Below are 22,522 nucleotides of genomic sequence, written 5' to 3' on the forward strand. Positions count from 1 at the left end.
CAATTAGTCATTCTTCCTTTTGAAAAGAAGAGCACCATAGTTTGTTGGGTGATTTGATTGCTTTTTTGACTCACATCTTTGATGAGCATCTAATAAAGAAACGGACAATTTTTTAACCAGCATATAATTTCCCTCATTAACCCTTAGTGATTCAAGAGGCGTATATAATAATAATAATAATAGTATTGTTGTATCAAAAGCAAATGTGCTAGTTATTAACACACACCAATGCAAAACACATTTGAACATAAAGGCGAACATAAAGGTTCCACAAATCCAAACTGTTAACAGTAAATAATGATCATTGAGCTCATCTTGCTTGGTGATCTGGAAAGTATAAAAGATTTGTCTCCAGACAATGAAGAGGTCCACTTCGCAGCTGTGGTTTGATGACAGGCTAAAAATGAAAGCAAAAAAAAAAAAAAAAAGAGCAAGCAGATGGAATGATCAATGCGTGAAAACGGTGTCGTGTCGCCTGGGCGGTCTGTCGGGGACGGAGCCGGGCTTGAACTTGGAAGCCTCGTGCTTGGCGAGCTCGTGAGGCACGGGGCTGTTACTGTGCACCAGCATCTGCTTGAGGTCGTAGAACACGTCCGTGTCGTGCATCGTGAGGAAAGTCGTGGCGAGCCCAGTTTTCCCGGCCCTTCCCGTGCGTCCGATCCTGTGAGTGTACATCTCGATGTTCCCGGGCATGTCGTAGTTGATCACGTGGGCCACGTCCGGGATATCAATCCCGCGCCCCGCCACGTCCGTTGCCACGAGCACATTGTACCTCTTCGATCTGAAACCCTCGAGGCTGATCTCTCTCTGCTCCTGCGATTTCCCTCCGTGCAGGCTCGTGACCCTGTACCCGCCCTTGTCGAGGCTCTTGGCCACGTAGTCCGCGTTCTTCTTCGTGTTCACGAACACGATCGCCGTCTTCTCGCCCACCTCGTCCAGGAGCCTCTGAAGCCGCCCGAACTTCTCCGACTCCTTCACCACCGACACGCTCTGCGTGATGAGCTCCGTGGCCTTCCCGGCGGTCCCGATCGTCACCACGACCGGGTTCCTCAGGTACTTCCTCGCCAGCCTCTCCACCGCCGGCGGCATCGTCGCGCTGAACATGTAGGTCGTCCGGTATATCCTCTTCTCGTCGAGCTCTTCGTCCTCGTTCTCGGGTTTGAGGTTGCTCGAGGGCATGGCGTCGAGCACGCCCATGACCTGGGGCTCGAACCCCATGTCGATCATCCGGTCCGCCTCGTCGAGCACCACGTAGTTGCACTGGTTCAGCACCGCGTACCGCCTCTCGAGGCAGTCGATGAGCCGCCCCGGGGTGGCGATCACGACCTCGCACCCTTGCCTGATCTTGAAGCCCTGCTCTTCGATCGACTGACCGCCCACGATCGACACCACTCTGATGCCGAGGTAGTGCGCGAACTTGATGGTCTCGTCTTCGATCTGCTGGGCGAGCTCGCGGGTCGGCGCCATCACCACCGCGTACGGCCCCTCCGCCTCGTTCTCCTCGCTGATCAGCGGAAGCCGAGATATGTACGTCAGCATGGGAAGAACGAACGCGGCCGTCTTTCCCGACCCGGTCTCGGCGATTCCGATCACGTCTCGCTGCTGCAATCCCAGCGGGATCGCCGCCATCTGAATCGGGGACGGTTCTTTGTAACCCGCTCTCTCCACGGCTTTCAGGATCTCCGGGGTCAGCTTGCTCTCCTCCCACTTCCTCATCGGCCGAGGGATCTTCGAGCCTTTGTACGAGATGTTGAAGTCCTCGCGGAAGATCCGCCAGTCGCGCTCGCTCATCTCCTCGAGCTTCTTGTCGCTCCAGTGGCGGTCGATCCTCATGTCGAACGTGTCGTACATGTCCGCGGCCTTTTCCTTGAGCTTCTGCGCGGCGGCTTCCTCGGGAGCCTCTTCGACGCCGTCCTTGCGGCGTATCTCATCTCTCATGTCCTTCTCGTTCTTCGCCGCCAGCTTCTTCTGCTCGCGCCGGTCCATCCCAGCGCGGAACCCTCGCCCGAACAAGAGCTGAGCCTCGTGGGGGTTCTGGTACAGCACGTTCATGTCCCGAGACGTGTCTTCTGTGTTTTCCCAGTCGAAAGAGAACCGGAACTTCTCGCTGGGCTTGATCACGCGCTTCTTCGGCTTCTTCGACCCCAGATACTGCTCCTTTATCGCCGCAAGCTCTTTCTCTTGCTCTCGCCCGATTTGCTTCGCCTTGCCTTCGTCTTCGCGCTCTCTCTCGCGATTCTTCCTATCGGAATCCCGGTCTCGATCTCTTTCCCTATCCCTGTCTCTGTCTCTGTCTCGAAAAGACCTATTATCCCTATCTCTTTCCCTATCCCTATCTCTATCCCTTTCCCTATGATCTCTATCTCTTTCCCTATCCCTATCCCTATCCCTGTGATCTCTATCGCGGTCACGGCGGTCGGAATCGGACGGTTTGTGAGAGTCGTTGAAAGAGGAATCGGAACTCGAAGAAAGCAAAAGTTGTTGACGGCGTTTCTGTTCCTGGAACTCGTCTTGGCGGCGCTGGAGAGCCAATTGCTCGCGCTGTTCCTTCGTCAGGAACACCGGCTTCGGGAGTCCGCCGGCCGAGGTCGGCTTCGACGGGTCTTCCAACGGTCGTTTCATTGGGGGCTAGGGTTTGCTCTAAAGAAAATCTCTGAATCCGACTTTGCTCTGTCCGAATCGAACAGAGAGGATAAATGGGGATCTTTTTTGTCCGAATCGACTTTATAACCCTAAACTATTATACATTTCCTTTCGACTCTCTCTCTTAGTTAAAAACTCCACCAAAAAAACATATTTCTATTTTAATTACTTTTATCAACTATATATATATATATATATATATATATATATATATATATACCCACATATATTTAACGTATAAATTTTGTACTTGATACAATCATATCATTTTATTCTCTATTCATTTTGCATAAATTTAGAATAATTTATATTCTCAAATAAATAAATAATTTTTTTTTATAGGCACACTTGATGGTGCTGTTAATTGGCTCAACCATCTTTTTTAAAGGTTTTGGGCAGATTCGGCCCTTTTCGAAAAATAATCGGGCCAAAACGAGCTTGTTAAAGGACCTGGGCTGGTCTAGGGAATAAGCCCTGAAAATGCATAACTCGGGCTCTAATTAGTCACGGTTTAGACTCAATTCTTTTTAAATAATATAGATATATTTTTTAAAATTTAAGTTTTATGTATAAAATGTTATTTTGACACGTAAATTAAATTTTATTATTGATGATATAAGATACCACAAAACCTGTCACGACCCGCGACCTCTCGTCGCCGGTTCACGAGTCGCGACGGTGGGTTACATCACAGTTCACAATATCAATATAACAATATATCTCATATCAAACAGATACATAATTAAATAAACATGATAACCATAACACTTATATAAAACATAATACGATAATATATAAGTATTAAAAGTGGTTATATGAAAAACCCGGATAAATTTTTCTTTTTTCTCAATTCGAATTTTGAGTCTCATAACGGCTCTTTATATATATACATCAGCTCCTGGGTTTGCGTATAATTACAAGAGATAGTTTTAGGAGCGTAGGGTACGGAAGGGGTTCAACAAAATATAGATATTACTATTTAATCGGTTGATCCCAAGTGAGTCAAGAAAAAGATTCAGATCCCGTTACGCTCTTCGTGTATGAGTTTAACGTGTACGCTGCTAGCCGCATGTTACCCAAACTTTAATTAATTTGATGTCGGTGGTACCCACACGTCAACGACTTGTGTTTGACGGGCCATGTCGGTCCGTGCGCCGAGTATTCAAAGCAATGGGTGAAGGTCGCGCATCGCGAGCTCATTCTTTTTTACTATTTTTTTTTTTATTTTGGTTAAAAGTGTATTTTTTGAATTTTTAAAATATTTATGTATCATCTTTTATTATTATTATAGTTTGGGCTTTTTGAGGCCCACTCTAAGCCATTTTCAAGTCAAGCACGGCTCTCGGCTTCGAGGGTCGAGGCTTGATCTTGAGTTTGGCTTAAGATCCTATTTCTTAGGCCTGGCCTGGCCTGACCCGACCCTCTAATAAAAAAGTTTGGGTCGGGCCTTAGCCCAAACCTCTTTTGGGCTTGAAATAAAAGGGCCGGGCCGATCCGACCAGATCCTTTTGACACATTTACATGATTGGTTGGAAGAGCATGAAGGCCTAGCCCGCGGTGTTAATTTCCACTATAAATTCTTTGTTTGTTTCCAATTGCAAAGTTGTGCACTTACAAACCACGGACTTCGTGAGTTCCTGCTTCTCCATCCCCACAACGATCACCTTTCTTATGTCGGATTTCACGGCGGATATGATCTCCTCAGCCAGGTAGGAGTGGAGACTTGCTTCTCCGCGGCTGAGGAGTTTGAGCATGTTGAAGAAGAGGATCTTCATTATACTACATGAATATAGGTACATGACAAAAAGGGGAAAAATCTTGAGCGGTTGAAGAAATTTTGTCTACCAGGCTCTAACAATTGGGAAAAAGTAATTTATGGTTCGTTTTTTTGTCATCTGCACACTGCCCCAAAATATAGATTTATCAAGTTTTTATATTTTTTGTTTGCTTAATTTTCATTCAAATAAGTCTCTCTTGAGATTTTTTTTTTCAAATTAGCCCCAGTAAAAATGTTTTATAACCGCGTCGTCCCTGCACAATCTTTTGATTTGTTTCCAAATTGTACTCATTGGGTTGTTGTTTCAAAAATGTAAAGGAAAGTTTATTTTATGGGTTCTAAGAATGGAAATAAAATTGTCAATTAGTTCGGATCACTCGTAGATCAACTGACCCGACCTTGTTTTTAGAGGTTATGGATCGGAAAAGACGGCCCAACTCGGGCCGTTGAAGGGCCGGGCTGCTCTAGACTTCGTGCCCCTCAATAAGGAAAGAAAGAAAGTAGAAAGAATTACTAAAATGTGCAAGTACAAAAAAAAGAGGGTCAATAAGGAAAGAAAGAAAGAACAAAATAAATAAAGAACAAAAGAAATAAAGAAGAAGGAGAGGTAAATGATTACCCTAAATTTATAGATGTATTATTCAAATATTAAAATAAATAGCATAACTCATGCTGCAAAAAAAAAAAAAAGGAAATACATTAGAACATGCAAAGGTTATTGTTAACAACTATGTAAATAATTGTTATCAATTGTGGATATAGATGTCAACAATTGATATCAGTTGTTGACATAGTTGTCAATAATATCCGTCAATTGTTGACATCTATGAGTAAATAGTTCTTTATTTGTTGACAATAATTGTCAACAATTGATGACAATTGTTGATATTTAAAGTCAACAAATAATGAACTTCGTTCAAAAACCTTTAAACATACTCAGACCAAACCGAACCTTTAAACAACCTATAGGTTTGAAAAGGCAAAAACAACGAACCTTGAGCTTTAGCTTGGGCGAGGATCTGGAGTCGTACCTTGTGCGCGGAGCTTGGTCTAGGTTTCTGAGTTTGGGTGAAGGAGACGGGATTTACAGCAGACAGAGGGAAAGCGAGAGAGAGAGAGAGAGAGAGAGAGAGAGAGAGAGAGGAGAAAGAGAGAGAGAGAGAGAGAGAGAGAGAGAGAGAGAGAGAGAGAGTGTTTCAGAGTTAATTGCTCAACTCACGTTATTTCTCTATTAAATGTCAATATTAAATGCTCATTAAAAGAGTTGGTGTGAAATTATAAGAAAAATTGTGGTTGAGGGTAGTAATTATTACAAAATAGTCTCTTTCCAAAATTTACTAGTATAATTGACCAAATTATGCTTTTGGTGGAAAATAAAAAATAAATTATGAAATGGTAGTATTTGAGGTAATTTCTCATTACAAAACTTTTAAAAGTCTCACATTGAACAAATCCTACAAAAGGGAAGAAATGGATGTACTATAAATTAAGTTCTAAGTGGTTAGAAGCATTGGGTCAATCATCAATTTTGGGCACGATGTTTATTAAAATTTTATCTAAATTTTGTCTTGGTCTAAGCACTCTTTCCTTGGGTAAGCCGCGCTCTCGGCCGCGTGGCGGAGCAGGCTAGTATATATAAATTATTTTTATTTTAAAAATATATTTTCACACTTAAATTAAAATTTATTAATGATGATGTATTTATAATTTTTAAATAATTTTTTTAAGATTAAATAAATATTTAAACGGAAAAAAACCACTCATATTTTATCAATAGGCATTGAACATCATAAAAAATTACTCTTCAAAACTAAGTAGCCGGTACGTGCGTTTGGTGGTGGAGACAACACGTAGCCGGTACGTCGGCAAGTTCACGACGGTGGTCTTCGTGGTGGTCTGGGCCAGTTTGACGGTGGTCTTTGATTCACCGGTGGTCTTCATCGTTGATCTACGTTTTGAGGCAGTGGTCTTCACCGGTGGTTAGCGCTGTGTGACACTGGTTTGTGGTTCGCTGCGACGGTCTTTGGTGGGATCCCGGGGATGACTTTTGGAAAACGTCCAATGGGAGTTACTTACGGCTCGTGTACGTGGTGGCTTATGTCGTCTCTTGCAATTTACACGCAAAGTAGTATAATTGGTGATGAGATCTTACTTTGTTTATGCTTTTTATATTTTGATGGTGTTTGATTTCATATATTTTTGTCTTGTGTTTTCTGTTTTGTTTTGTTTTGGAGACGGATTAGCACCTCTCCACTATCCCTGTTTGGGTATTCTATTAGATTTGTGTCTATATAGGCTGAAGAGTCGAATAGTCATATTTTTCATGATCATTGGACTGCGGTTGATCGTGTTACGAATAATATTGCCCACTTGAAGATAATGAATAAATGATTACTAAATTCGATAATAAGATTACTTTATTAGCATTATATGATTAGTGGGTTGAGTTCTCTAAACAATTAGAATCAATAACAACTATCTTCCATGGCCTCCGTATTAAACTGAGTCACGTGCTGGGCACCTGAGTTTGGACGGTGAACTAAAACTAGGTCGATGACTGATATACGCCTGGAAAGCTATATCTAAAGTCATATATGTGGAACACATAGGTGAAGGCTGATCACTATGTGAGAGCATTCTACACTTGTGGTAAGTGTACGACTTGGACAGATCTTGGTTGTAGATGTATCGTTTAAGGACCGTTACGACACACTAACCGAGGCCACTATGATGGTCACAGTGAGACTTGATCTAAATCCTGAAGTGATCATGGACACTGGGTTATGTTACTGAGCTCTTTGACTCATTCGCTAAAAGGCTATTCATGCTAATCACAACTTATGTCTTGAGAGTTTTCTCAGAGCATAATTCGAGTGAGAAATGATTTACAGATACGGAATCTAGCCTTCCTGAAAGAAGGTTAATGTTCTCTCACCTAAGGGTTGATTCCAGAACCGATAGATTGCTAGCACTTTCGAAGTAAGTAACGTTCGAAAGAATCTTTCGCTAGGGAAGCAACAATGCTTAGGGCTGATATGTATCAAGAGAAGTATAACGGAAAAATTGACTTCTCTTGACACGGGTTGAACCTGGAGGATCTTGATCACGAACTGACTATATCAGTGGACACTCGTCGCGATGAGTAAATATAATTATAGTATAAATGAGAGTTCAGTCTTGGCTTACAAGGTGGAGTATTTGACCAAGATTAAACGAATCGATGGAAAAAGAGAAATGACTATTTCGTTTTTTTTCATCGGATTTGTTAAGCTTCTATTACTAGGTCCATAGTCCCCGATTCGACTCTGATAAAAGCGGATAAGAACTTTCGTATAATAATGTTTATCATTATTAATCTCATTTGCTGTAATTGTGATTGACAGCATTAATTTTGGAAAACGGGTATTCGCAGAATTAAATAAATATTTATGGTAGAATTGTTTATTTATTGTTTGATCAAGTAAATAAACAATTATTAATTATTTGTTTATTGTTGGACCAAATAAATAAATGATTAATTGGGTTTTAAGCAATTGGGCCTTGCACACATGGAAAAGTCGAGTTAGGATTTTTGGCACTAGGGTTTGCGCAAATCTCCTTGGCCGTGTGCCATCAAGTTCGAAAATTCAAAATTAGTATTTACCAATATTTTCTCTTTAGTTGTTTAAATAAAGGAGAGAGAATAATATAAGATATTGTCCTATATTCTCTCATTATTTAAAGGAAAATATTTAGGAGAATATATGAGAATATATTTAAAGGGAAATAATATATTCTCCTTTATTCTCTCAATAAATAAAATATCATCTATTTAAATAGAGAATAATATCCCATAGATATTGAATATCTGATGGATGAGAGAAAAAGTAGGATTCACTTGTTGAGATCCAATGGCCTAGATTAAATCCACTAGTATGAACACAATAAAAGGAAATAAAATATTCTGGAAGATTCCATGAATATCTCATTTTACTACTATAAATAGGGGTTCATGAGAAGGCAAAAATAAGCAATTATTTTGTGAAAAATTTCGTGCATTCTAGCCTTCTTGGCCGTGCACTTCTGCCTCTCCTCCCCCTCGGAATTTTTTTTCCATTCTTAGTAAAATAAGAGATAGATCTTGAAACACTTAGTTTCGTGATCTAATGAGATAAATACTGTGCCCACTCATCTTTCTTATTCGCCTCGGAGATTACGTTTCGGAAGACTAAGGTGTCATCCTCGAGTCCTTCATCAAGACGACGCAAGGAGTACGCGATTGGTTCAGGAGCGTTCTGTAGTTGAACCGAAAATCAATGTAAGTACTCGTTTTGTTTTCGCTCAAATCGGATGCTTGATAAATATGCTCTCGTGAATTAAATTAATTAAACATAACTAGATCTTGTTAATTATAACCATAATTTAATTAGCTTATGATCAGCGTAATTAATTATTTTCCGCATTAATATGGTTATATGGTGGAATCATCTCAAACGAGTAGCATCAGAACGATTGTTCGTGTCTGATACGCGCTCGATTCCCCAACAGATCGGATCTTTCCATCAACCATTATGAGTAATTTGAACGAGCCTCGTGTGCTTGATTTTTAATGTGTTTTATGTCTTTTCCTTTGTCGGAAGAGTGCACAAGATGAACCATCACTTGTACATAAGATTAAATTTGTTTCGATATGAGTCCAACATTTATCTTGTTTTATGATGTTATTCTTCTTTTACAATGAGTGTTTCGCCCTTAATCCAATGAAACGCTCATAGCAATTTAAAAAAATATTACCCATTAGTTTCAGCTTCAAGTTGCGAAGCCCACCTTTTAGAGCGAGAATGAGAGACTAAAAAAGAGACGTGAACGAATGAAAAAAGGTTTATAAACATACTTTTATCCAAAAAGTGGTAAAAATTTGATTATGTAACTATATAACGGTCCCGTTTGACATAGTTTTGTTTTTTAAAAAATTGTTTTTAGAATCAGCTTTTGAAAAAAAAAACTGTTTTTTTTTTCAAAAACTGACAGGTGTTTGGTAAACTATGACAGGTGTTTGGTAAACATATCAAAAACTTTTGTTTGGTAAAATAAATATATTACAGTAAAAAGACTAAAATAGACATGTTCTTAAAAATTAAATAAAAATTATTAATATGTTTATTTACATGCATATATCTGAATAATATTTTTTTCTAAAAAAAATCAAAGAGAAAAAAAGATAACGTAACAAGACAAACTATTATTGGACTCCAACGGCCAATGACATTCCAATAAAATGTCCAAATTATTTTTGAACAAGTTTCACTCTTAGATAGAAAAAAAGATGAGACAGAGAGAAAAATGATGTATTATGGTATAAAAATTCTCACAATTTATGAAGGGAGATAGAATTTAAAATATCATATAGATTACTTAGAAACACTTTGTACGATGATATTATGGTAATTTGTATAACAAACTTAAAAACACTTTTTTTTTTCCAAAAACTAAGGATCCTATCTTTTCCATCTCATGTACAAAATCTAAAATAGCTTTTGAAGTTTTTTGTAAAAACAGTTTTGCCAAACACCAGATAAGCAGTTTAGTTTTTTCTAAAAACAAAAACAGGGCATTTTAATCTCAACCAAACACAGCCAACATTAGGCTCCTCTAAAAAAAGAGAAATTGTTTCAACTACTGTCATTTGATAAGTTTTTTCCAATTTCTCATCGAAAGGTTAATTTGGCAAAAAATACTACTAAACTACTTGTACAAATATAATTTTACCTTCAATAATTGATGTCAACAATATATGTCAATTATTGACATTTATGTCACGAACAGAGAACAAAAACTCAAATATGTTAACAATAAATATCAATTGTTGACATCACATTGAAGATAAAATTGTATTTGTATAAGTGATTTATTAATATTTTTGACCAAATTAAAACTTTGGTGGAAAATTGAAAAAAAACTTATCTATGGCAATGCTAAGTGTAATCAATCAATTACTCAAAAGCCGAAACCAATGAAATTAGGGCAATCCATTTTTTCATATTTTTTTTTTTCAAATGGGGTCTCTGTCGTTGTCTCAATTTATAAAGAAAATACGACAGTCGCACTGAAACGAGAAGCCAAAGCCCTAGCAATGGCGTCGGAGAAGAAGCGGAAATTGGTGGTGATAATGGGGCCCACGGGATCAGGAAAGTCAAAGTTGGCAATCGATTTGGCTGCTCGTTTCCCAATGGAGGTCATCAATGCTGATTCTATGCAGGTCTATCGAGGCCTCGACGTTCTCACCAACAAGCTCACAACCCATGAACAGAAAGGTCTTTCTTCTTTCTCAGTCATTACTTATCTTAGTTTATTATATTTAATGTGCAAAATATTGACTCTTTATTTGACGTAGGAGTGAGGCATCATCTTTTGGGGACAGTGAATCCGAAAGTTGAATTCACGGCCAAAGATTTTCGTGATTCTGCTATTCCCGTATGTATTACTACTAAGATCACAACTTCAACTTTATAAGAGCTAACGTGAATGAACTAGGAACTTGTTTATGTTTCAGTTTCACGTAATCTGAATTTGAATTGAAGACGTTTGAGGGTTTTTATTTTCAGATAATTGATGAAATCTTGTGTCGTAACAACTTGCCGGTGATAGTGGGCGGTACAAGTTACTACATACAGGTAAACTTCTGCTTCATAATTTGATTCCTGGCTTGTATTTCCATTAATCGATTGAGTGAGAGTTGTTACCGAGTTGTGTTCGTGTTATTGGCAGGCTCTTATAAGTCCTTTTCTTCTAGATGAGACCGCAGATGACATAGACGAAGCATTTTCTTCAGGCAAATAGCAAACCTCTTATAATGAATTTCCACATTTTGTTTTTCTTCTTTCTGGATTTGAAATTTCAATTAGTGTATGTTGTGTTTTGTTATGTTATGTCGCACAGGAGAGGCAGAGCCAAATTGTAACGAAGAGACTTGTGATTGTTACGACCGTCTTGCCAGTATTGACCCAGTCGCCGCTAACAGAATCCATCCAAATAATCATAGAAAAGTAGGTTACTATTAGCTTACCATTGCGTTGTGTTGCTAAATTTTGGTGAATAATTTTGTGTTGACTATTTGTAATGCAGATAAATCAGTATTTTAGCTTATATGCTCGTTCTGGCACGCTCCCTAGCAAACTTCTACAGGGAAACGCAGCGCAGGTTTGTTCAGAGCGATTAACTAATGTTCTTCTGTAAAAAGAAAACGTAATTATGGACCATGTGTCAATAATTTTTTGGAAGTGGTAAAAATTTCTTATATATAGGAGTCAATATTTTTAATGACAGGGTCACAACAAATTTTGGAAACGTAATTTTGGTGATTGTGCTAAAAGTTTAAAACTTTGGCTATTTTACTAATCAACTAAGCTTCAAATGGGTACTTCGTAGAATTTTTTCCCAGAAAAATGGGTTGGTTTTGACATTATGGTTTGTCACATTTGTCTTGACCCTATCAAACACGTGTATGCCGTGCCGTGTGTGTTTTCTTCTCTGTTTTTGCACTGAGCTATGGCTTATAAATGAATTCTTATTAGTCATTGAAATTGGATAGCCAAATCTTAATTTTGAAATCGGAAAGAGGAAGCTAAGTGTTGTAGTTATGAGATATGATTGTGTATGTGGCAGGGCAGAATTGGGGTCGGGTTGACAATTTGAGATACGATTGTTGTTTCATATGCATGGAAGCATCTCTCCCCGTGATTGATCGCTACGTCGACCAAAGAGTGGATTGCATGGTCGATTCGGGGTTGCTTGACGAAGTTTGCGACATTTTCAGCCCCAACGCCGATTACACTCGAGGTTTGCTTCAAGCCATTGGCGTCCGCGAATTCGAGTCTTTCCTCGGCTCTGAGGAAGAAGAGAGTGCGAGGGCAGCGATGCTGAGAGAGGCTATCGAGAAAGTAAAGCTCAACACTCGAAGACTAGTTCGGCGACAGAGGCGCATGGCTTTTAGGCTCCAAAACTTGTTTGGATGGAACATTCATTTCGTCGATGCAACGGAGTCCATATCAAGTACCGTGTTTGTTTGTACTACTGTTTTTTTCTTGTGGTTTCTTTGTTTGATACTATTTTGTGCTTGTAGGTAAATCGGATGTTGTATGGACTGAAGAGGTTGTTGAGCCGGCTGCCGAAATTGTTAGGGCTTTCCTTGATCAAGATTCTAACAACGCTCCGAGTTGCAATGGAGAGAGAATACTCGAAAGGGAATTGTGGACACAGTTCACATGCGAGGTCAGTAATGCTTTTTATGATTCATATCTCGGATCTACTCTGACAATAACTGTGTGTGTGTGTATAGGCTTGTTCAAACAAAGTTCTTAGGGGAGCATATGAGTGGGAACAGCACAAACAGGGTCGAAACCATCGCAAGCGAATCTCCAAACTGCGAAAAAGGTCTCTGGGGTTTTTGTCAACAAAACCTCCCCAAGATTAAGGAGCTCTCTCTCTAGTTTTATTTTTTATTTTTTTTACTTTTTTTTTAAATCTGAAAAATCAAGTGTACCGTCTAAGCATTTGATAATTTCGGCCTAGAAACCCCGGAATCAATAATATTATTGCTATCATTAGAAGATGCTATATGTTTCTCTTTTGTACATTTCGTACCTTTTTTTTATATTTAAATTGTCACTACTGTAAGTATAAAATAAAACCATATCATGCGTTATCATTTTTGTTTAGAAGATGATAATAATGCATAAATATAACAAATAATTGGTTGCAGTGGCGGATCCAAACTCGGAAGGGGGGGGGGGCAAAACTGAAATCAGGCTGTAAAAAAAAAAAAAAAAAAAAAAAAAAGGGGGCAAAACTGAAATTAGGCTGTAAAAAAAAAAAAAAAAAAAAAAAAAAATGGGGCAAAACTGAAATTAGGCTTTAAAAAAAAAAATTTTTTTTTTTTTTTTTTGAGGGGGGGCCAGGCCACTTGAGCCTACCACCTGGATCCGCCCCTGATTGATTGTGTAGTCATCTAAAACACTAGCAATTTCGTTTTAGCCAACCTTTCGTTAATTTTCCGTAAAGAGCCATCTTGCTTACGTGGTAGTTTATTAATTGAATTAATTTTACATTTTTGCCCTTACGCTATTTTAAATAGGCAGTTTTTTTTTTTTTAATTTCGAATTAAATATTGAAACTGAATAGGGAAGTTTTCAAATTTGAAATTTGAATTTTGAGCAGATTTTGAAAGTTCTCAGCCCATTAATTGTTACGTATTTGGAAATTTTCAGCGTTGACTTTAGGTAATTAGTTTCTATTTTTGTTGCAATTCATTATGGATAAAATATGTAAATATATTCTTCATTCATTGATATTATTTTGTTTCCATATATTCATAATTTCAAGAATTTTCGTGCCCAAAATATTTTCAGAATTTTTTTCAGTTTATTTACACGATTATACTGTAAATATGCTTTGTATTTACAGTGAATATACTGTAAATATGCTTTGTATTTACAATGAATATATTGTAAATAAGATTCGTATTTACACGAATATACTGTAAATATGATTTCTATTTACACGAACATACTGTAAAAAAAAAAAAAAAAAAAAAAAAAAAAAAAAAAAAAAAAAAAAAAAAAACCCTGTTCTTCGCGGAGTCCATAATATCGATCGGGACCTTTGGACGCAAATTCTTCTCTTCTCGGAAAATTCAAACAAGGAGCACGAGAGAAAAAAAAATCAGAGCCTGCGATTGAAATTAAGCCTTCAATTTTAACCAACAAAAATCAATTTAACAACTTCAATTCATCCAAACCCATCAGACCAAACAGGGAGCACGAGAGAAAAAAAAATCAACGACAAAGCTTAACCAAGCAAGGACGATACAATCATTATCGAGAAAGCCCCAATTTTATTGCAATTCGGAACCCAAACCCTTGGGTTCAAGAGATTCACGGGAAATACCTTCTCAATTTGATGAATTCCGACGGTCCTCTTTGATTCCAGCCGAACTCTTCGTCAATCTTTTCTCGGCAAATCCCGGCGACTCCCCGGTCCGAGCGCGCGCGGGTTTTGGGTCCGCTCATGACAGGGTGTTTGGTGGTGGTCCGGTCGAGCGTTCTCTTCTTCCTCGAGCTCTCACTCCCTCGATCTCTCTCTCGGCTCTCTCTCTCTCTCTCGGCTCTCTTTCATCTTTTTTTTTTTTTTTTTTTGAAAAACAATAAATGAGAGCGGTTGCGTGTGAAGTGTGAACGCAGCTATACGATTTTAATTACCTCCTCGATTTGCGCGAGCATTAATGACGAAATCTTTGAGCTTATTATGTGTAAATGCGCTGATACAAAATGAGCGGGAATAACAAAGGGCAGTCTCGTCCTATTTTCGCTGTAAATAAATCCTCATGGCTATTTACCATTAATTAACAAGATGTGGGATAAAAATAAATTGCTTATTTTTAGGAGGCTATTTAGCTTAATTACCCCAAATAGAACTTAAGCTTTTGCAAAATAGCCATAATTTGCCAACTACAAGTAAACTAGCCCAAGTAAGATTAATCTAGGCTGGATTAAATTTAATCCCAACGAACTATAAAGACAATGTAAGATTTATGAAGACTGGATTAAAATTAATCGAGACAGGATTAAAAGTCATAGTACTCTTAATTGGCTATTTTGCTATACCTAATGAAACTATGGCTATTTTGCAAAAGTCATTGGCTACTTCATACCATTTTTCCTATAATATATTACATATTAGTATTTTTTTAGTTTATAAATATTTGTTCACCGGATACTTCTCAGTAAATCCATTATTTGTCGGTTTACCACGTCGATAACAGTAATTTTGTTAGTATAATTTACCCTTATTCTCACTGTTAAATCATTGATATCTCCCAAGATACCAGTAAAATATGAGTCTTGGTACAACATCGGTAATGGTATTTCGATCCTAAAAACGACCCAGATGGAATAAGAAACCCAAAATGCAATCAGGCAAGATTTCACCCCTCATTTTTATTCATAAACTTTTTAGGACTTCTAAGATCTACCCTAGTCATTCTTCAAAACAAAAACAAAAAAAGATGAACTAGTCGACCGTTTCACTCTCTATTCACCTAAAACAAATTTGCCAGCAATCATAACATCGTGATTGGCACTTGATAACAAAGTTTCATTGCAACTTTACAAACAAATTAAGCAATAATCAACCGTTTGAATTTCATTGTTTTCAGAGATTGAATCATTCTGATTTATCAGGGGGAAAACTGGAAGCACATAGATTATGATCCTCTTTTGCTTCGCAAAATATTACAAAAGATGTTAAAACCAAAAATTGCAGTCTTACAAAAATTTAACATCACGAGAACATGAAATGAGCTTGCAGCGACTCCACTGTATTATTGCTCAATAGAGAGTCTCGTTTGAAGATCCAAGCTACTCATCGTCTTCATCTGCGTTTCAAATTATTTTTAAAAAAGTTAACATAGCAACATAGCAAATCATAGATAAAATTACTTATAACTCGTATAAATAAAAACAGATTAAATGAGCTCCTCGAAATCCCACTTAATTTTGTGAGCACAATTCAATAATGACTACAATTATATTGACTTTGCCAATGCCCTCACTGATAATATAGGTTTTCAAGAGTATACTTTGTACACTATCAACTCTCCGATTTTCATATACAACCATCAAGAGAAGGCATTTTGAGATTACTTATGAAATATTCACTCTGAATGAAAACAAAAACCAACAAGATCACATGAAACAATAGACTGAAAGTGATCCAAAACCAGTTTCAAGCAATTGTTTCATGTGTTCTTGTTGGCTTCTATTTTCATTTTTTTTAATTTGATAACCGTGGTTTCCGGGTTAGATCCGACAAAATCCACGAGGCCCTGGCACTATCAAGGTCTCAAGCATCACCCTTACCAATAGATCTTTTAGAGTGAATTTCTCAACGCGTGATTATTTCAAGCTTGAAAGTGATCTAAAACCAACCTCAAGGGCTGATTTAGTGGTAAAGGCGGTTCTTGGGACCTTGTCTGTCTCTGGTTCGATTCCCCCTGGATGCTACGATTTTGGCCACTGGGGTAGTTTCCCGCTCGATAATTCCAGGGAATCGTGGATTTTAGTCGGGTTTAACCCGGACACCACGTTTATGAAAATTAAAAAAAAAGGTGATCCAAAACCAAATTCTAAACCTCTCATGAAGTGTTATGGTGACTCAAAAAAAAATTTCAGAAGCTATTGGAATGGAAGGTGATATATTGTAGTGTGGCGTTTTTCAGAGAGGATATTTGTATTTCGGTGATCAATCGTTATAAGTGAAGAAGCTTTAAGTCTGCTTCTGGAGTTTGGGACCATTCGTCCAAGTTTAACTCCCTTACGGATCCATCTCAGACTTAACTATATAGAGATCTAAAACATACCAAACAGTATGATCAACACGCCAGGTTTTTTTGGGACTGTTAAGGACTTTCCACATTTTTCTTCCCCGGACTTCGCTAAAGACTGGTCTAGTGAATTGTTTGCTTCACAGTGTTTTTGTAGCCTTATAATTAATATTTCAACAAGTAATTTATTGAACCCTTCACCCAATGAAAGAACCAACACACTTAAAACTAACTGACTCGTGAATGGTTGATTTTAATCGTTCAGCATTGTGCCCCTCCGATTCAAAGCAAAATCTCAAAAGAAACGCATCGGGGTAATCTAAATCAGATGCTAGCCCTAACTATAAAATCTATGGAACTATCAATCTCTGAACACCTATAAAAGTAACCATTTCAAACAAAAAGTTGAAAGAATTTACCAAAGTAACGGCGTTCGTTAGCGGCTTTGGCCTTTTCAAGCATCTTGTCGAGGTCTATCTGGAGTTGAGCATCCCACTTCACGAGCTCGTTCACAAACACCGCTCCGAGTCCCATTCCCAGAACGTGTTCCCAAGGATCTGTGAATCAAACAGAGAAAATTTGGGAACTTTAGGATACACACACACACACACACATATATATACATATATATATATATATATATATATATATATATAGAGAGAGAGAGAGAGAGAGAGAGAGAGCATACGACGCATGTAAGGTAGCTTGCGAAGGGCATTGGAGTACATCTGGGTGCCAAGTCCCAGAAGAGCTCCGATCATCGTCGAACTCAGTGGCATCTTTTTCTTTTTACTTGCTTCACTCACCTGAAATATCATACTTCATCATAAGTTTTTTTTTTGGTAATAGTTTTTACAAATAGCCCGTTTACACTGCCGTAGAACAAACCGTAAGCTTTACAAACTCTGATCAATTATGTTATGTGAATTTGGATATGAACTTGAGATCCTCACTGTGATCAAATTAACACCCGTGAACAACTACCAAACAATATAAATTTATATATTCCTAAACAGATAGAAAAAAGGCCATCGCTGAGAGTTTCAAGGTGAATTGCAAATATGTTTTTTTAGTCACTATAAAAAAAATGAATTGCATCAGTCAAACCACGGTTTTAAAAAACGTACATACTGAGGCATGGAACGGTAAAACGCCCGGAAAACGCCTCAGTAACACACGTTTCAGGTCTGGAAAATGAGGCGTACGCCTTGCTGGATTTTTTACGTGAATGATCTTGCTTGAACACCACTTTGCAGATTTGGACTTGTTATAAAGACTTTTATTTTTCATTTACTTTTATTCGGTTTCAACTAAGAAAAACGAAAAAAAAAAATACTAAAACATCCTTCTTTTTTTTCCCCTAAACTTCTAAGTCAAAACCCAGGACAAAATTCCCCAAAATCCAAATACACGAACAAAAACCATCAACTAAGCCCTAAAATCAGGGATCCTGGAATGCTCTACCCGTATATCTTGATTAGACTTTGCCAGAAACGGAATTTGAATTTTAGACGATTTCAAATTACATAAACTAAAAACAACAAAAACTCTCGAGTAAAAAACACACCAATTATATATTTTCGCAATGAAATAGGGAATTCAAGCAATACTGATCAAGACGTCAACAAAATAAAATAAAAAACTGAAACTAAAAGTTTGAGAATTACCTGGTGTTGTGACGATGAGACGGTGCGATACGGTGGGAGAATGCGAGACGGCGAGCAATTGGGAGCGACGGCTACAGGGTTTTCTAATTGTACATATAGACATGTTATAAAGTGTTTTATCCTTTTAATTTATTCAAATTTTTATCAGCAGTTCTCATTAATTTTTACTTTAGTACAATTTTTTTTTGCTCGACTTTTTTATTTTTTTTTATTTTTTTACTTCTTTCAATTAGTCTTCTGATTTATAAATAATGGTAAATTCTATGTAAGTAGTGATTTAATAATCATGTGTAGTTCTTTTTTCTTGATTAAGCGAGACGATGCATATTAAAATAGATCTCATTTTTTTGTGTATGTGATACTGATTTCATAATGAAAGTTTTTTTCTTCTCTAAAAAACGAGGTGATCACATACATCACAGATGTTTATAGCAATTTGAGTTTATTAGACTTAGTAATATCATATAAACATAAAATTATAAGATACATGTTATCTCTAACAATATGATTTTTGTATATTTATGAAAAAGAAAGGATATTATAGGGACGTGATATATCTCATTAAAGGAAAGGGTCAAACTGTTTACTTAAAAGGCACTAGTGCTAATAAAACTCTTCATACTGTCTAATACGCAAAGGATCCGCCTTGCTGGATCAAGGCTTATGAGGTGTGGTGTCGAAAACGTGTTACGCTAAAAATGTTTATATCGTTTTTAAAGTATCGCATTGATGCTTACACCTTGTACGTACTAAGGCACAATGCCTCAGATACGGAAAGCTCATGCTTTAATACTTAATTACGTACATTAAATCTTTGTGTCAAACAAACCAGACTACATATGGTATTAAATAGAAATAAAACTCTTCATACGGTCAAATATGCAAAAGATCCGCCTTGGACAAAAAATATGGACAGACGCTGTCCAAAAAGTTTTTCTTAGAATTTAGATAGTATAACATATTGATTACTATAAATATATTTTACCATATTGTATAATATATATAATATTTGAACCAATATTAATAAACCTAATTATCAATATATTTTGTATAATTTTTTTTATGTATATGTTTATATATATATATATATATATATATATATATATATATTCTTGGAAAAATTATGTGGTATTAATATTACACGTAGATTTTATATGTTATTGTTTGATATATAATACACTTTTATAATTTAACATAATAATATATATTATTAATATAAATATAAGGCGTTCTAGAAATACGGTAAAAAACAAACCTTCTTTTTTGGTTTTAACCAATGTTTGTCAAACTTTAGAAATATAGTTAAACGGACTAATAAGTAAAAAAAAAGTTTGATTTGCCCTCATCTATTAACAAATTCGTCACTTTTTTTTCCTAGTTTTTTTTCCTACACTTTTTTTTTCATAAAAACTTCAAAAAAACCATATCTATCTCATATGAACTCGAAATTGAGTGATTTCAAATCCTACGGATTCGTGACGCCGAGATCTTTAAAAATAGATCTATTGTGTTTGATGAAAAATCATGTTTAATGCTATAGATGTAGAAAAATCACGTTACTGCTTTAGATATGAAAATAACTGAATTTTTTTGAAAATCATCTGGAAATAAATGGAAACATAAATATGATGTATTAAACATGATTTTTCATTAAACACAATGAGTCTATTTTTGAAGATCTCGACGTCACGAATTTGTAGGATTTGGAATCACTCAATTTCGAGTTCGAATGAGATATATATGTGTTTTTGAAGTTTTTATGCAAAAAAAATGTTTGAAAAAAAGTAGAAGAGAGAAAGTGACGAATTAAAAAACAAGATAGAGAAAGTGATGGATCTAGAAGGAAAAAAAATGTTATATTTATTTAAGGACAAATATGGAATTTTAATCCATTACCTCTAGTGCCACCTAATATAGTTGGCTATTTTTCTAAAACTCTCAAAACGTGGGCTGAATCCCAAACCATGAGTTTAAGGTGACCTAGTTAGTTATAAAATTCATAAATATAAGAAACTTTTCTTACTTTCTATTTCTCTATAATTTTTTTTAATTTCTTTTATCGAAATTTAATTTCAACTTTTATTTACCTAAATTTTTTTTCTCCATAATACTTCTAAGAAATCTGACAGTTAAAAAAACATGCAATATTTTGAAAAACTTTGAATCATAATTGTTAAGCCGTTTTTTGGTTCACCACTAATGGACACGTGACGTGAGCGGACTTGGCCATGTGTCTTCGAGTCTGTGAGATTAGTAATGGGATATTCCTCTTATCGAATGAAGAACGAGAGAATTGGTTTCTCAAGCTCTTGGACACGATCGTAGAGGGAATATAATTTGGCTCGAGGGCCTCGGGTTTTGAGAGAGAGTGAACTTATCTCTCCCACTCTAGAGAGAATGGAAGGAGATCGTTCCTCGTTTTTTTTTGTGTAAATGTGTGAGTGGAGTGACTTTGATTCTCTTTGTTCTTGATTTCGGTCTCAAAGGTGTTTCTAGTGAGAGAAATAGCTGAATGGAGGTTTTGACAGAGTCTAGTTAGAGAGAGAAAAAAGCCAACCATTGACAAGAGTTTGTCTTGGGTATTTATAGTAGAGTTGTGAGGGTCGGGGTAGTCTCGTCATTTGGTTATTATTGGAGGGACGGTCCTGTTTGGGAGGGGACGGACGAGACCTACCAAGGGGTTACGGGACGTACCTACGGGTCACGGGACCTGTCGGGGTCATGGGACTCGCCAGGGGAGTCACCAGAAGTACCCGCCTGTCATGAGACCTGTCAGGGGGTCACCGAACGTACCCGTTGGTCATCGGACCTGTCAGGGGGTCACCGGACGTACCCAAGGGTCACGGGACCTGTCAGGGGGTCGCCAGACTCGCCAAGGGGGTCACTGGACGTGCCCAAGGGTCACGGGACCTGTCAGGGGGGTCGCCACACTCGCCAAGGGGGTCACTGGACGTGCCCAAGGGTCACGGGACCTGTCAAGTGGGTCGCCAGACTCGCCAAGGGGGTCACTGGACGTGCCCAAGGATCACGGGACCCGTCAGGGGGGTCGCCAGACTCGCCGATGGGGTCACCGGACGTGCCCGAGGGTCACGGGACCTGACAGGGGGGTCGCCAGACTCGCCGAGGGAGTCACCGGACGTGCCCGAGGATCACGGGACCTGTCAGGGGGGTCGCCAGACTCGCCAAGGGGGTCACCGGACGTGACGCGTCCTGTCCGGCCGGGTGGCTTGCCTCGTCCTTGTCCTGTCATGGGTGGTCGGGCGTGACGTGACTTGCCAGGGTCGTAGGGTATAAAACTACCGATGACGTGGCGTGACATGACTTGCCAGGGTCATAAGGTATAAAACTACTGATGACGTGGCTCCTTGCCTTGTTATGGTTTCCCTTGGGCCGGGCCTTGTGTGCATCTTTTTTGGGTTGGGCTGCAGCATTTCTTGTGAAGGAAAAATGGCCCATAACATTATTATTATTTTTTTAATCTTTTGTTACTTTTAACTATACTAGTGGTCAATCGAGTGTGTAGTATATAACTATACTAGTGGAATATATGCGCTTGTGAATGAGAGATAGAGAGAGAGGCTCACGTGAGAGTAAAGCTGGTCATATGGAACTCGGAAAATGGGATCGCCTGGTCCCGTCCCATATTTTGCGGGAAATTGAACTCCCGGAACCGTAAAAAATGGTACCGGAAAATCCCGGAACCATTTTCAACGGTACCGAGAATTCTCGGTACCATATTTTGCGGTTCCGGGATTCTCATATTTCCCATATTTACGGTACATTTAAAAATAAATAAAAATTCATATATTTTCAATTAAAAAATACAATATTAAAAATATGGTACTAAATGGTGCTAAACGGGGATTCCAGTTCCGTCTTATTTCCCGGATGGTTCTGGGACAAAAATCCCGGTACCATATTTTCTAATATTGTTTTCTATATAAAAAAATAAGGGAAACGGGGTCCCGCGAGATCTCATGTGCTACGTTTACGTGAGAGTGAGACTTTTTTTTTGCTGCAAACGTGAGAATGAGAGAGAAAGAGAGAGTGGGAAAAAAAGCAACAATGACAGTCATT

At 37.9% G+C, this 22,522-nt stretch overlaps 3 protein-coding genes across 3 annotated transcripts; 1 reads left to right on the forward strand and 2 right to left on the reverse strand.

Annotated features, from left to right (window-relative positions):
- Positions 1-228: 228 nt before the first annotated feature.
- LOC149381339 (P-loop containing nucleoside triphosphate hydrolases superfamily protein) lies at positions 229-2,733 on the reverse strand. Its single transcript, XM_089630806.1, has one exon. It carries the CDS (start codon positions 2,620-2,622, stop codon positions 448-450), a length of 2,175 nt encoding a protein of 724 aa, XP_089486932.1. The 5' UTR covers positions 2,623-2,733; the 3' UTR covers positions 229-447.
- A 7,699-nt stretch (positions 2,734-10,432) lies between these two features.
- On the forward strand, positions 10,433-13,112 carry IPT2 (tRNAisopentenyltransferase 2). Its single transcript, XM_089602049.1, has 9 exons — positions 10,433-10,713; positions 10,794-10,873; positions 11,005-11,073; positions 11,168-11,231; positions 11,339-11,445; positions 11,525-11,599; positions 12,070-12,451; positions 12,522-12,670; positions 12,738-13,112. The coding sequence occupies exons 1-9, from the start codon at positions 10,533-10,535 to the stop codon at positions 12,870-12,872; spliced, it is 1,242 nt and encodes a 413-aa protein (XP_089458175.1). The 5' UTR covers positions 10,433-10,532; the 3' UTR covers positions 12,873-13,112.
- Positions 13,113-15,529: 2,417 nt separating this feature from the next.
- Positions 15,530-18,589, reverse strand: LOC149381341 (excitatory amino acid transporter). Its single transcript, XM_089629863.1, has 4 exons — positions 18,446-18,589; positions 17,467-17,584; positions 17,198-17,335; positions 15,530-15,830 (listed from the first exon to the last, which is right to left on the reverse strand). Exons 2-4 carry the CDS (start codon positions 17,555-17,557, stop codon positions 15,814-15,816), a joined length of 246 nt encoding a protein of 81 aa, XP_089485989.1. The 5' UTR covers positions 17,558-17,584; positions 18,446-18,589; the 3' UTR covers positions 15,530-15,813.
- Between the last annotated feature and the right edge of the window lie 3,933 nt (positions 18,590-22,522).

The sequence above is a fragment of the Urtica dioica genome, chromosome 11 (genome assembly GCF_054948205.1).
Source record: "Urtica dioica subsp. dioica isolate 48M chromosome 11, U.dioica_male_clone48M_v1_H2, whole genome shotgun sequence".
NCBI lineage: Eukaryota > Viridiplantae > Streptophyta > Magnoliopsida > Rosales > Urticaceae > Urtica > Urtica dioica.

Excerpts from the sequence above, each read along its gene's own strand:
- LOC149381339 (XM_089630806.1), bottom strand. The coding sequence starts at position 2,622 with ATGAAACGACCGTTGGAAGACCCGTCGAAGCCGACCTCGGCCGGCGGA.
- LOC149381341 (XM_089629863.1), bottom strand. The coding sequence starts at position 17,557 with ATGCCACTGAGTTCGACGATGATCGGAGCTCTTCTGGGACTTGGCACC. Across the intron at positions 17,336-17,466 it reads CAAGCTACCTTACATGCGTC|ATCCTTGGGAACACGTTCTG; the intron begins GTATGCTCTCTC and ends TTTGATTCACAG.
- IPT2 (XM_089602049.1), top strand. The coding sequence starts at position 10,533 with ATGGCGTCGGAGAAGAAGCGGAAATTGGTGGTGATAATGGGGCCCACG. Across the intron at positions 10,714-10,793 it reads CACAACCCATGAACAGAAAG|GAGTGAGGCATCATCTTTTG; the intron begins GTCTTTCTTCTT and ends TATTTGACGTAG. Across the intron at positions 11,074-11,167 it reads GTACAAGTTACTACATACAG|GCTCTTATAAGTCCTTTTCT; the intron begins GTAAACTTCTGC and ends TGTTATTGGCAG.